General features: G+C 46.2%; 1 protein-coding gene across 4 annotated transcripts in view; it reads right to left on the bottom strand.

Annotated features, from left to right (window-relative positions):
• ABHD12 (abhydrolase domain containing 12) overlaps positions 1-11,222 on the bottom strand; it is a 70,793-nt gene extending 59,571 nt beyond the window's left edge. For 2 of the 4 annotated variants that reach the window (XM_029220896.1, XM_029220900.1), the window contains exon 1: positions 10,890-11,222. In XM_029220896.1, the coding sequence (XP_029076729.1) occupies positions 10,890-11,080 (191 nt within the window). In that variant the 5' untranslated portion in view covers positions 11,081-11,222. The remainder of the gene's footprint in view (positions 1-10,889) is intronic. The other 2 variants (XM_029220897.1, XM_029220898.1) reach the window with 2 other exon arrangements.
• Between the last annotated feature and the right edge of the window lie 3,248 nt (positions 11,223-14,470).

Genomic DNA, 14,470 nt, shown 5'->3' with positions numbered 1-14,470 from the left:
TCCGCAAGAGTTGGGACCTGTCTGACTCTGTAACATTTTATCCACAGCCTCCAGCACACAGTACGTCTTCAACAACTATTTGTTACATGAATAAAAGAATAAACATGCAAGCAATCTTCTCAATATATGTCATACTGTTAACAGTAATTGTCCAGGGGATAATTCCACTTTCTCAATTATATTCTCTGTTTTAAATCTGTATTAAGAAATCTTTTTTTATGTTTGTAATCAGGAAAAAAAACAAAATGAGAAGGGAACAGAGGGAAAGAGACAGGATCTCTCAAGGGCTGCCTTTCACCATGGCAGTTGCCATCCCTTGTGGTGGCCTCATACCTGAAGATCCCTGCCTTGGTCCCTGCAGAATCTCCCTTGTGCTTTCTCTTGAGGCTCTGGGGCTGTACTGGCAGGCTCCCAGCTGGCCTCCACTGGTGTAACAGTCCCTTCCTTCTGGAACCCAAAGCCAAGTATCCGATGTCCTAGAATGGCAGTCTTATTTTCCTTCCCGTAGGTTCTGCCATGACATGCCTTGTCAAGGTGTGCCGTGTCCCTAAACTGTGAACATTTCTTTTCTTTTATCTACAGAAAGCTTGGTATGCCACGGATGCATTGACAGGATGAGTTATATCCTGTCATTGAAGTGGGAGCCTAAAAGATGAGATACTGTGAAGATAAAACAGCACAAAAAATGTCAGAGCAACAAAGGATGAATGTGAGATCAGACTAACCATCTCCAGCCACACTTGCATTTTGTCTCCTCTATAGACATAATAAACATGCTTGAAGAAACTAACACACCACTGCAAAGCAATTATACTCCAATAAAAATGTTAAAAAAAAGATACTGCCATCTTTCATCTTTCCCAGTGCCTAGCTTGATATCAAACAAACAATAGAAGCAAGTTAGCTGTTTGTTGAATACAATAATCTATGAGCACCCAACACCGACACAGCCACTTTCAGGCAGGAACCACATGATGTTCCAGGCCTAGGAATGGCACAAGTCAAACATGAAACAGTAAAGAATCTGTGTTGTACACATTATTAGGAGAAAGAAACAGTTGAAAGTTAAAAGGCATATATCTCTTCTAGGACCCTGAACTATGGCATCCAAACGACCTGCTTCAACACTGAACATTCTTCCCTTCCCATTACGAATAGTTCAGTCAATATATCTAAACCTTGGGACTTCCCTGGTGGCACAGTGGTAAAGAATCCGCCTGCCAATGCAGGGGACACGGGTTCGAGCCCTGGTTCTGGAAGATACCACATACCGTGGAGCAACTAAGCCTGTGCGCCACAACTACTGAGCCTGCGCTCTAGAGCCTGCGAGCCACAACTACTGAGCCCGCGTGCCACAACTACTGAAGCCCACGCACCTAGAGCCCGTGCTCCGCCAGAAGAGAAGCCACCATAATGAGAAGCCCACGCACTGCAATGAAGAGTAGCCCCTGCTTGCCGCAACTAGAGAAAGCCCAAGCGCAGCAACAAAGACCCAACGCAGCCAAAAATAAATAAATAAATTTATTAAAAAGAATATATGTATATATATCTCTGAACCTTGTGTGGAGATCTGAAAGTGTGATAAGAACTGAAAATAACTGCAACTTTCTTTTCTTTACCCTAATGCTCAGGACAACTTTCAAGCTTTAAGGACAAACCCTAAATTGCAGCATTCCTGAGATATGCTTGTATTCCTTCATTGACACTCCTTCTCTGCCTTCATCTTTGCAAAATGAAATTCCTTCTGAAACTCCTCACACTGACACTCATCTACCCCCTTCTCTTTTTACCTTCTCAGGGCATTTCCATACCTGGTAAACAGATTACACATGATTAAGACAACTAAAGCCCGTAAGTATCATCTCAAGACAAATTCTATTTAGAAACTTCTATTTGTGTATTAGCAAAACCTGAGAGGTAAGAATTCTGCCTACGTCCCACATACTCACTCTGTGTTGCCCTCCGTTCATGTTGATCTCTTCCCCACCTCCACCTCAAACCCAGCTTAATACCCCCGTCACTGGGCCATATGCAGGGCCCCCCAGGGGGCAGCTGCCCTCAGGCCCCCCAGGACCAGGCAGTACTCGGCTCTGCAGAACACACATGGCTTCTCAGACACACAGCAAGTCACAGCTGAAACGACTTCCCATGAGAACCACTTCTGTCATCCATTTTTGCAACACCGCATATCAAAAAGAAGAGTTTCGGGCTTCCCTGGTGGCGCAGTGGTTGAGAATCTGCCTGCTAATGCAGGGGACACGGGTTCGAGCCCTGGTCTGGGAGGATCCCACATGCCGCGGAGCAACTAGGCCCGTGAGCCACAACTACTGAGCCTGCGCATCTGGAGCCTGTGCTCCACAACAAGAGAGGCCGCGACAGTGAGAGGCCCACGCACCGCGATGAAGAGTGGCCCCCACTTGCCACAACTAGAGATAGCCCTCGCACAGAAATGAAGACCCAACGCAGCAAAAATAAATAAATTAATAAACTCCTATCCCCAAAATCTTCTTTTTTTTTTTTTTTTTTTTTTTTTTTGGTTTGGGGGCCTCCCCCCTTTTTTGTTTCTCCCTTTGCGGAGCACAGGCTCTGGACGCGCAGGCTCAGCGGCCATGGCTCACGGGCCCAGCCACTCCGCGGCATGTGGGATCTTCCTGGACTGGGACACAAACCCGTGTCCCCTGCATCGGCAGGCAGACTCTCAACCACTGCGCCACCAAGGAAGCCCCCCAACATCTTCTTAAAAAAAAAAAAAGAAGAGCCTCTGCCAAGGAGCTTGACTGTCCGTGTTAATGAGACTTTAGCATATAATGGTAGGAAACATCTGATTAGGTTAAGGATAGAGAGGTAAGACCAGGTCCAGGTTGAGAACTGAAAGGGAAACACCTGCAGTACCTCCTCTCCCCTCGGCACAGGGCTTTGCTCTTATTTCACAGAGAAAACAGAAGCACCCAGTAGAGAACCTCCAGTGCTCCCCACACACATCTAACCACCTCCCTTCAACTTCACAGCACCCTTGGCCTACCTTCCTGTCTGGGGACCGCTGACTTGGCCTTGGGGTACTGGGTCCCAAAGACACCACGCCACCAGCACTCGGCATCACCAGTCTTTCCCCTCCTGGACTATCCTCAGGAGCACACCAAGGCACTCTACAGCACTGGTCAGAAACTTCCTCCTACTCCAGTTACCCACCCCTCATTTCTGTTGCCTTTTATGGCAAAACTCCTTGGAAAAGCTATCTGCATTTCTTCTCCCTACTTCTCCCTTGAGCCACTCCATCAGGCTCTTGCCTCCACCACTCAACTTAACCACACTAACAACCACTGATCCTTATGTCTCCAAATCCAATGGCAGATCACACTCTCCTCTGCAACAGGCTTTCTTCCAATAACTCCCTTGACCCCTTCCTCCCAGCTCTCCTCTCAGCTGCCTCCCTCCAGGTCTCCTTGGTTTGAGGCTCCTCTTCTCCAGCCCCTACTTGTCCAGGGCCCAGGGTCCAGCCCTGGGATCCTGTCGTGAGTCTGAACACTACCTGCAGGCTAATGTCAGATGTTGGCCTCAGCTCTCCCCTGAACTCCAACTCCTACCTATTCCACTTGCATGTTTCATAGGCACCTCCATATGCCCCGAACCAAACTCATTTCCCACAACTGCCCCATCTCAGCACATGGCAGCTCCACTCTTCCACTGCTCAGAAGAGAACTGGTGAATCCTGTGACTCTCCTCGCTCTTTCTTACTAATCCATCAGCAAATCCTGTTGACACCTCCTTGGAAACAGATCCAGAATGCAACATTTCTCACCTCCACAGCTACCCCAGGTCCAAGTCCCCATCATCTGTTGCCTGGATGACTTCTAGCGGGTCCCCCTGCTCCTGCGGCCCTTCCAGTCTGTCTTCATCCCAGCGATCAGAGTGACATGTCAATGACATACATCATACCCAGGCACTCCTCCACTCTAAAGCAGCCAGTGGCTTCCATTCAAATGTCCCCTTACGAGAAAGGCCTCCTGTATACACGCCTCAGCTGCTCCTTACTGGCTCTACTTTCCTCCTCAAGCCCTGAGCACCTGACACAGCACATACTTGTTCGCTTGTCACCTGCCTCTGCCACCAGAAGGTACAGTCCACAAGACATGACCCACATCCACTGCTGCAGCCTCAGCACTTAGAAGAGTTACTGTACATACATCAAAATTTGCTAAACGAACAGGTGAAAAAAAGTGCTGAATAACCAAAAAGTATTGCTTGAAACGTTCTGTTACCAACAGATGTGTTAACTGATCACGATGACAACTACAAGCATGACAACTGGCTGAGAAGACGTACTGTAATAGTTTGGGGGCAGGGACTTCCCCGGTGGTCCAGTGGGTAAGACTCCATGCTCCCAATGCAGGGGGCCCAGGTCCCATCCCTGGTGGGGGAACTAGATCCCACATGCATGCCACAAATAAGAGTTCGCATGCCACAACTAAGAAGCCTGCATGCCACAACTAAAGGTCCTGTGTGCCACAATGAAGATTCAGCACAGCCAAAATAAATAAATAATAAGTTAATTAATTAACTAAAAAAATTGGGGGGCAGAAAGGGAGGGAGGGTACATTCTTCTTGACCTAAGTTAACAGAGCTTTCTCAATACTCCAACAAATAACACTAGCAATAATATTGGGGATGACCAAGATGCCACTGACTGAGTGCTCACTGTGTGCCTGGCTCTTTCATACACTGGACCCTCACCCCAATCCTATAAGGAAGATATTTTTATCCCCACATTATAGAGGAAGAAACAAACTCATAGTTAAGCAACTCACCCCAAGCCACAAACCTGAAAACACTCACTTGAGACTCAGTTTCCATTCAAGCTTTCCCCTAAAATATCAAACAATACTAAGATGGGCACCAAGCCTAAACAACGGGTCTTTCACTAACTGGACACCTCAGGCTGGGTTTCCTGGCATCACACTTCCCTGTGTCAGCAGCCCGTGTCCTCACTGACACTCCAGACCCTGGCCCTCAGTTCAGGAAGAGACAAATGACCTACCCACTCTCCATGTGGACACCCAAGTTCTGTGGCATCATGTCCGGGTGAAAAGCATTGACTTAATCTGTCAGTTTTCAAGATAATATTGCAGTTAAAGTTTTCCCGTAGACTGCATTTTGGAAGGAAAAGTGCTCTAGTGGGAGGAGGAGGAGGATCATGAGTCTGGAAAGGCATCCTGTCTCCACTGCTGTCAGCAGAACCCTGAGAAGATGACCCATCTTCTAAGCCTCTTTCCAAGGTTACCTCTGTGATATGTATCTTCTGGAGATTTTAATCTGTGTTTGAGCAGTGTATGCTCAACATTACTGTAGAAGACAGACACTCCCTTGAGAAGGGAGAGTATATGCTGGCTTAAAGGAACTGGGAAACAAGCAGAGATACAGGACACTAATCTCACCAAAAAGGTGTAAAGTCCCAGGGTCCCGGGTCCAGGGCTGGAATGTGTCCCTGATAAGATAAACCACAACTGGGAAGAGAGGGACCAAGTTGGGGGCCCCATTTGAGGCACCATAACAAAGCCTGCCCCCCTGCTTGTCATGGTCCAGGCACAGACTCTACTCTGGGGAGTGGGAGGAGAAGGGGGATGGAGAAAAGCAGACTTTAAGGACAAAAGCTAGCTCCGAGACAGACATTCACCTTGGTCACCTGCCTTTCTGGGTTATGGTGAAGCCATCAGCAGCCCTGCATGAAGTTCCTTCTTTTGGATCAAGAAGGAACCAAGAGTGATGCCTGAGTTCTTCTGTATTTACAAACAAAGGCCATCGGCTGTGAAATCTCCCAGGCGGTCCACTGATCTCCGTTATCTGGCAGATCTGGCCTGTGAGTTGACAGTCAAAGGATAGTCTATGACTGAAACAGAGACCTATACATCTCATTACTGCTTCCTTAGGCCCAATTTAGACCACTTATGCCTTTATTGCATATTGCCAAGAACTCCAAGATTACAGAAAAGAAAATGAAAGGCCCACTGAATCCCTCACTTGCCTCCTTGTACCAGACATACGCAAAGCAAAAATAGTATCCAGTCCCTCCTCTTATGGAGTACACAGTTGACATGTAAGTCAGATAAACATTTACCTTCAAAAATAACCCTTTAGGGCTTCCCTGGTGGCGCAGTGGTTGAGAGTCTGCCTGCCGATGCAGGGGACATGGGTTCGTGCCCCGGTCCGGGAAGATCCCACGTGCCACGGAGCGGCTGGGCCCGTGAGCCATGGCCGCTGAGCCTGCGCGTCTGGAGCCTGTGCTCCGCAACGGGAGAGGCCACAACAGTGAGAAGCCCGCGTACCGCAAAAAAGAAAAATAATAATAACCCTTTAGTCCAACAATTAAAACAAACCAAAAGGGAACTATACTCAGTATGTTGTAATAACCTATAAGGGAAAAGAATCTGAAAAAGAACATATATATATATATATATATATATATATGAATTACTTTGCTGTACAATTGAAACACAACATTGTAAATCAACTATACTTCAATTAAAACACACACACACACACACACACACACACACACACACACACACACTTCCCTGGTGGTCCAGGGGTTAAGAATCTGCCTTCCAATGCAGGGGACATGGGTTCGATCCCTGGTCAGGGAACTAAGATCCCACATGCCCTGGGGCAATTAAGCCCGTACACCACAACTACTGAGCCCACAAGCCGCCAACTAGAGAGAAGCCCACATGCCCCAACTAAGACCCAAGGCAGCCAAATAAATAAATAAATAAAATTAAAAACACACACACAAACTGGTTTTGGTTTTGTTTTCCCTCCAAGGTTGTTGTTTTCATCTGAATTAGTTGCCAGCAACATTTAAAAAGTTAGCGATCACAAATGCAGGCTTACACCCAGCTACTCTTCAGGAAAGACTGGAAGATCTGGCTGTCCTGGAACCACATTCCTGCTGGGGAGCAACAGGAGAGACTGCAGTAGCTGCTGCCCCCTTCAGATAGAACACGTTCTTTCCATCCTGGCCTCCCAGAATAATAAACAAAAAAAGGTTTGCTTTGGGAAAAAATATTTTTTTATTTAGGAAAAAATCCACTTTACTGTGTGTGTGTGTGTGTGTGTGTGTGTGTGTACTAGAGCAAGAAAAAAGGGGAAAAAAGTATAAGTATATAAAATAGGAAACAAGACTAGGGAACAGCCCCAGGTACAGAGGAAAAAGCTAGATATAAAAGATGATTTACTATAAACATATAAATCACCAAAACCGAACCCAGAAAGAGAGAGCAAATCTAAGAAACTATAATAGTTATCAAAGTGCTATATTCTAAAAAAAGGCACCACACTTAGGTAGTTTTACAGGTGAATTCTACCAAAACTTAAAGAAAGAGATCATTTCAAAAGTGTTTAAACTGGCTAAAGAAGAGAAAGAGAAAACTTTTAATAAAGCTATAGAAAGCACTAAAACAACTTGGTAAAGACGGCATTGAACAAGAAAATTACAGACTAGTCTCACAAATAATGGTGTAAAATATTAATAAATAGAATCTGTCTACACCATAAGAGTTATCATTGGGCTTCCCTGGTGGTGCAGTGGTTGGGAGTCCGCCCGCCGATGCAGGGGACGCGGGTTCATGCCCCGGTCCAGGAAGATCCCACATGCCGCGGAGCGGCTGGGCCCGTGAGCCATGGCCGCTGAGCCTGGGCGTCCGGAGCCTGTGCTCTACAGCGGGAGAGGCCACAACAGTGAGAGGCCCGCGTGCCGGAAAAAAAAAAAAAAAAAAAGAGTTATCATTGATGATTCAATAATGATGATTCAATAAGATAAAATGATGATTCAATATTATAAAATCTATTACTACAACTCAGCATACTAACAGGTCAAGAGACAAAATTTATATGATAATTTCACAGATGCTAAAACAGCATTTGATAAAATTCAACAACCATTTTTGAGTTAAAAAATGACAAAACAGCAACACACCCCTTACTAAAATAACTAACGTGGCACAAACACTAAAAGAATTCTCTTTAAAGTCAGGATACCCAGTATCATCCCTATTATTCAACCTCGTTCTGGAAATACAATGTAACCAAAAAAGAGAAAGAAACAAAAGACATAAGAAAGTAGAAAATGAGACAAAATTCTTATTATTTGCAGCTGACATGATAGTATACCTGGAAAATTCGAGAAACAACTGCAAAAACTACTTGAAACTAAGATTACGTAAGTTGCTAGTTACAGAAGTAATAAATACAACCAGTTACAATATGTAATATAAGAAAATATTCTATTTTCAATAACAACAAAAAGATAAAATACTAGGAATAAACTTAAGAAATGTACAGGATTTTAAAACTAACTTAAAAAGACATTTCTGAGACAGGGAAATGTATATGTAGACTGGATATTAGATAATATTAAATTAATTACAGATTATAAATTGTTAATTTTGACACAATATAATAGCTTTGGGGTTAGATATATTTCAAAAAGTCCTTATTTGTTCATGATATACTGTGAAATATTTATGGATGAAATCATTTGCTTTAAAATAGCCTAGTCCCCCACCATACTAAAAATGGAGGGGAGGAGGAAGACATGATTCAAGATTGGCAAAACACGGAAAACTATTGACTATTCATTATATTATACTGTCTCCTCTACTTTTGTATATTTGAACACGTGCACAATAGAAAGTTAAAAGAAATGTGCAGGAGGACCCAAACAAAGGCGGATCATTAAAGACGTAAATAATCCCAAAGATGTATAATGAGCTTAGAAAAACACACAAAAATTGCCACCTAACCATTAAGAAATGCAAATTAAAGTTACAAATCAGATGTCATTTTCATCAATCAAGTAGAAAAAGATCAAAATATCTGGTAATGTTCAATATTGGGGGGCAGGCAACTGACACTACTGGAGGGCGTGTCAGTACAACTTCTTGGGAGGGCACTTTGGCCTTTGCTTTCAAAGTCATAAACACACACCCCTTGGCTCAGCAATTCCAATTCTAGGAATCTATTCTAGATATTCATTCCCCAAGTATTTTCTCCCACCTACTATGTGCCAGGCCCTGGAGACAGACGCTGAGAGAAAAATTGTCCTTGCTCTCAGAGGGCTTCCGTTCTCACGGAGACTACCCACAAAGCAAGTCAAGTGTGCAGGCAATCACACCGTCAGCTAAGGCAGCGGTCCCCAACCTTTCTGGCACCAGGCACCAGTTTCATGGAAGACAGTTTTTCCACGGAAAGGAGGGGGATGGTTTCAGGTAGTAATGTGAGTGATGGGGGGGGATGGTTCAGGCGGTAATGCGAGTAATGGGGAGTGATGGGGAGCGGAAGATGAAGCTTCGCCTGCTCTCCCGCTGCTCTGCTCACCTGCTGTGTGGCCTGGGGACCACAGGGGACCCCTGAGCTAAGGGATAAGTGCGATGAAGAAACAAGTAAACAGAATAGGGGGGTTGGGGGCGGCAGGAAGGCTATTTTGGATGTGCTGGTCTGGGAAGGCCTCTCTGAAGAGATGACAGTAAAGCAGAGACCTGGTTGAAGGAGAAGACACAGCAGGAGAACGTCCAGGAGAGCATTTCAGGCAATAGGGAAGGAAGCCATGGGCTGACACACAAATTTGGCCTTCCCGCCCTCTGCTTTTCTTTTTATTCCCGTAACAGCCTTTTGTTTATCCAAAGGACATGGCACCACTTGAATGTCTCTCTTTGTCTTCAACTCAAAAATAAAAATAATCAGATCCTTTTAATACAGTACATCTTTCAAGGAAGGTGCCACGCCAGCACTGTTTCCCCAGACATTGTGCATCACAACTTGATTTCTTCAGAGGAAGAGTTCCCAACCTATCTAAGTGCTATGTCAAGCTTGTTACTAAAAGTGCATTAAAGCCAATTGTGAGTTTTTAATGCAGATAAACCTTTCCACAGAACAGCTTAGTTTCACAAAAGATACTCACCAGTTGCTAGATAATTTTACACAAAAACAAAAATATTGTCAGTTCCTGAACTTCTGGCAGGACTGGGAACCACTGACTTAGAGAAGTATATAGTTTAATTTCATGATCTTTCAGGCAATGCAGCTGATGTTTTTAGGGGCTGTTTGGATAAATATTTTACACGGAAGTGGCCAGTGTCAATTAAGGGCATTCCAGTTGACCCCAAAATAAGTGACTCTGCTACAACACCTGAGAACATTACATACTAACTTCTTCAAACACCACTGAAACATCAAGACTTCAGAACTGCCATGAGTGATACGTTCTACAAACAGCCAGACTATGGGGAGAGACTTGCCCGCGTGAAATATGCCCCTATCCCAACTGTGAGATTAATTTAACATAAACGCATTCATCTCCCCAAAGGGAGACCGAAAATAACCAGGTGACTTCCGGACGGGACGGAGATTCCCAAGGAGACGACTCCTGCGGACACATTCCACGTACCACCAGCCAGCTGCTCGCGAACGCCGGGCTTCCCCCCACCCCCTCGACAGCCGAGGATGCGGTGCACCCCATGTCCCTGCACACGGCCGACCCCCTCAGCCGTCCCCGAGGGACCGGCAGCTTCAAGCAGAGGGTGCCGCGGAGACTCAGGCACCGGTGAGCTGCCCACCCGGCGAGAGGGACGATGGGTCGGAGTCGGACGCAGAGCAGGTCGGAGCGGAGTCGGCGCTCCCGGGCGTCCAGGAGCTCGCCACCCACGTCGAGAGGCGCTCACCTGCCGGTCGCTGGAGGGGCCCCCCAGGCCCGCCCGGGAAGGAAGGGGGCGCGGGGGCCAGAGGGGGACCACGGGGAAGGCACCGGGGACGCCCGGAGAGGGTCGGGGGGCACGCGGGGCGGAGGGCAAGTAGCTCCGGAGGGTTGTGGGTCCCGGGCCGCCTCCGCCGCTCCTCACCTGCCCAGCGCCCGCTTCATGCCTGCGTCGGCGGCGCAGCGCGGCTCGGCCGGCCCGGGGCCCGCCAGGTACAGGTTCTGCTTCAGGCGGCAGTCGGCGTCCAGCGCCGCGGCGGCCGAGCCGGCGGAGGACGAGCCCGAGGCGGCGTGGCGCTCATGCTCCAGGGCGACGGGCTCGGTCCGCTTCCTCATCCCGTGGCCAGCACCGCCGGCCTCACCCTCGCCCTGGGCCTCGCCGCCGGCCGCCGCTCAGGGGAGCAGCCGCTCAGGTGAGCCTCCACCGCCGCCGCCGCTTGGAGCCCGCCGCCCTGACGTCCCTGCCGGCCGGGGTCGGGGCGGGGCCGGCGGCCTCCCGGCGCTGATTGGCCAGCGCTGAGTGGCTGTAGGCGGGTACGCCGGCCGGGGCCCCCTACCCGGCGCCCGGCGCGCCCAACATCCCCAGCGGCGATCGCAGCCATCTTGGACACGGGCAAACGAAGCCGCAAGGCGCGTCACCGTTCGGGCGCGGCTGACTGGCGGAGTATCGCTGGGCAGGGGTCGGGCTAGGTCAGACACGAGGCATCCTGGTGCCCACTGCAGCGGCCCGAAGGGTGCTCCGCGCATATCCCTGGCTCTCTGACTCCTCCCAACAGTGGAAACTCCTGAAAACGTTTTATAAGAATTTACACAACAAAAAGAAAAAGGTGACATGACAATTCTGTCCTAATAATGATTTATGACTATTTTCCCACAAGGACTTTTCTTTAAAAAATATGTGATCTGGTAGTTTTGTTTTTTAATTTGAAACAGAAATGTATAGATGTTTCTTTTTTTTTTTTTCTTTTGGGCCGAACGTTTGAAAACTGAGCTGCTTAAAAATTTTACTTTTTTAAAAAACCAGTATTAGATTTTTATAAAGCAGAACTAGCTGATGGGGGAAGAATCCATTTCACAAATTCCCACTTGTGAAACACAAATTAAGTACTAATTCAACCCATCCTAAAAACAGAAAGGAAAGAGCAGTTTCACCTATTCAGTTTTATAGCTTTGGCTTTCTTTAATATGGCATTATTTCATTTTTTTTACAAATGATCTACAACCAAGAGATTCACTTATTTATTACAAAGTAACTTGTAATTTCAACATTTGTGCCAGTGAAAACTATTGGCAACTGATAACTTAAGATCAATTAGAAATGTCTTTAGAAATTCAATAGCTCCTTATATTAGCTTTGTAATGATACTTAGAAATTGCAAAAGAATTTCACTGACCATATTACTAAATATCACAACCAGCATTCATATTTGTCCAAATATACTTTTGGTGAATTCTTTAAAGTAATGTAGAAGCACATACTGGAGACTGGGAATCCAGAAAATAAAGTGTAAAACATTTTTTTACTCTATCACTAAATTCTTTCCAATGAATAGAAAAACAAAAAAGCTAGGAAGGGAGGGCTGGAAAGAAGAGAGTAAGGGGTACTGAGTCTTTCTTGCTGGTATTAGGCCTTGCTCCAGTCCTCAACTCTTGGTCCACACTCACTCTATAAGTAATCTTATCCAGGCTCTAATCTTATCCAGGTCACCCTACAATGGGGACACCTACATTTGTATCTCCAGTCCACACCTCTTCCTTGAACTCCAGGCTCCTCTATCCAGTGGTCTACTCATCCACTCTGACATCCAACAGGCACCTAAAATCATGTTCAAAGCTGAGCTCTCAGCTCTTCTCCCACCCCAGCTCCATCCATAACCTTCCCCACCTCCAGAATGCTCCCAGCTCCATCCATAGCCTTCCCCACCTCCCGAATGCTAAGTCCATCCTTACAGTTCCTCAGGCCAAAGCCTTTGAGTCATCCTTGATTCCTCCCTTCTCACGACACAGCAGGTCTATCACCAAGCCTGGTCAGCTCTCCTTTCAAAATCTGTCCAGGATCAACCACTTCTCACCACCTCCACCATGGGCCAAAGTGCCATAATCCCTCACTTGGATTCTTATAATAGCCTAAATGGTCTCCTGCCTCACTTCTGTCTACGTAATCCAGTGGCCACAAAGGTCTTTTTAAAAACCCTAGATCCAGTTCTGTCACTTATTTGCTCAAAACACTTCAATGGCTCCCCACCTCGTGGAAAATAAAAGCGAAAGCTTATGAAATGGGCCAACGGGCCTACTTGACTTGGCCTCAGCCACTGCTCAGCCCTCACTCTGTTCCCAGCCACCAGCCTCTCTCTAGCTCACCCTGCTGCAGTATCACTGCCTCCTTGCTGAGGCAGGGGCCCCAGGGTGTGGGTGGCATGTACATGAGTCATCATATCCACATGGCTAACTCCCTTCCACTTTAGGTCTGTGCCTTCTCTGAACACTAACTCGAAACCTTCAGGCCCTCTCACTGTCACAGTTCACCTTCCCTGACTTACACTCTTTTTTTTTTTTTAATTTTTACTGGAGTATAGTTGCTTTATACCATTGTGTTAGTTTCTGCTGTACAGCAAGATGAATCAGTTAGAGGTATACATATATCCACTCTTTTTTAGATTTCCTTCCCATTTAGGTCACCACAGATCATTGAGCAGAGTTCCCCATGCTAAACAACAGGTTCTCATTAGTTATCTATTTTATACATATATGCCCTGACTTATACTCTTCTTAGCACTTTTCACCAATATATTTGTCATCAGTATATCTGTACCTGCGTATTGCTGTTTCCCACACTAGAACGTAGACTCTGACGGCAGGGACTTTGCTGCTTTATCTTCAGTGTCCAGAACAATGCTGAATATGCACTTCATAAATATCTGCTGAAGGAATAATGAATCATCACAAACCCCCAGAAGTGGGTACTACTGCCCCCACTGTATAGGTAAGGAAGTGAGTCTCAGGCCTGAGGTCTGAAATTGAAAAGGTTTATGGCAAAGGAAGGTTGTGGATACTGGTGTTCCTTGGATTACACTATAGAATTGTGTATTTGATAAAAACACTTAGCTAAATTATCCATTACTGTAGAGCTGGGAAGGAAAGGTCACTCAACGTAAGGATAAGATTCAGAGGCTTTGTAGGCTATTCCCAGGCTCATTTCTCAGACCACACATCTACTGTATCTATATTTGCAAAAGAGGAACAAAGTTTCTAGGGTTAGATAGAATGGATCCAAGTAACGTTGTTTGTTTATTTTATTTATTTATTGGCCGCTTGGCATGTGAGATCTTAGTTCCTGACCAGAGATGGAACCAGCGCCCCCTGCAGTGGAAGCGTGGATTCTTAACCACTGTACTTCCAGAGAAGTCCAAAGTAACACTGTTTAAAAAAAAAAAAAAATAGCCACGGGAATTCCCTGGTGGTCCAGTGGTTAGGACTCTGCGCACTTCCACTGCAGGGGGCATGGGTTTGAGAACTAAGACCCCGCATGTCACATCGCGGGGCCAAAAAAAAAAAAAAAAGCCAAATAAAACGAATTGTTTCCATAGCAGTAATTCCCACCTTTGATTCTATATGGTTATGAAAATTTCCGTAATCATCTCGGCGGGAATATGGCTATGTGTATTCATGTTAATCTAGGGCAATCCCCAACCACCACCTTGTGAGTTATTGTACACATGTTTTTAA

The sequence above is a fragment of the Monodon monoceros genome, unplaced genomic scaffold, assembly GCF_005190385.1.
Source record: "Monodon monoceros isolate NGI ecotype Baffin Bay Population unplaced genomic scaffold, NGI_Narwhal_1 Super_Scaffold_13, whole genome shotgun sequence".
Classification (NCBI taxonomy): Eukaryota; Metazoa; Chordata; class Mammalia; order Artiodactyla; family Monodontidae; genus Monodon; species Monodon monoceros.
This window is presented reverse-complemented; position numbering and strand designations above follow the sequence as displayed.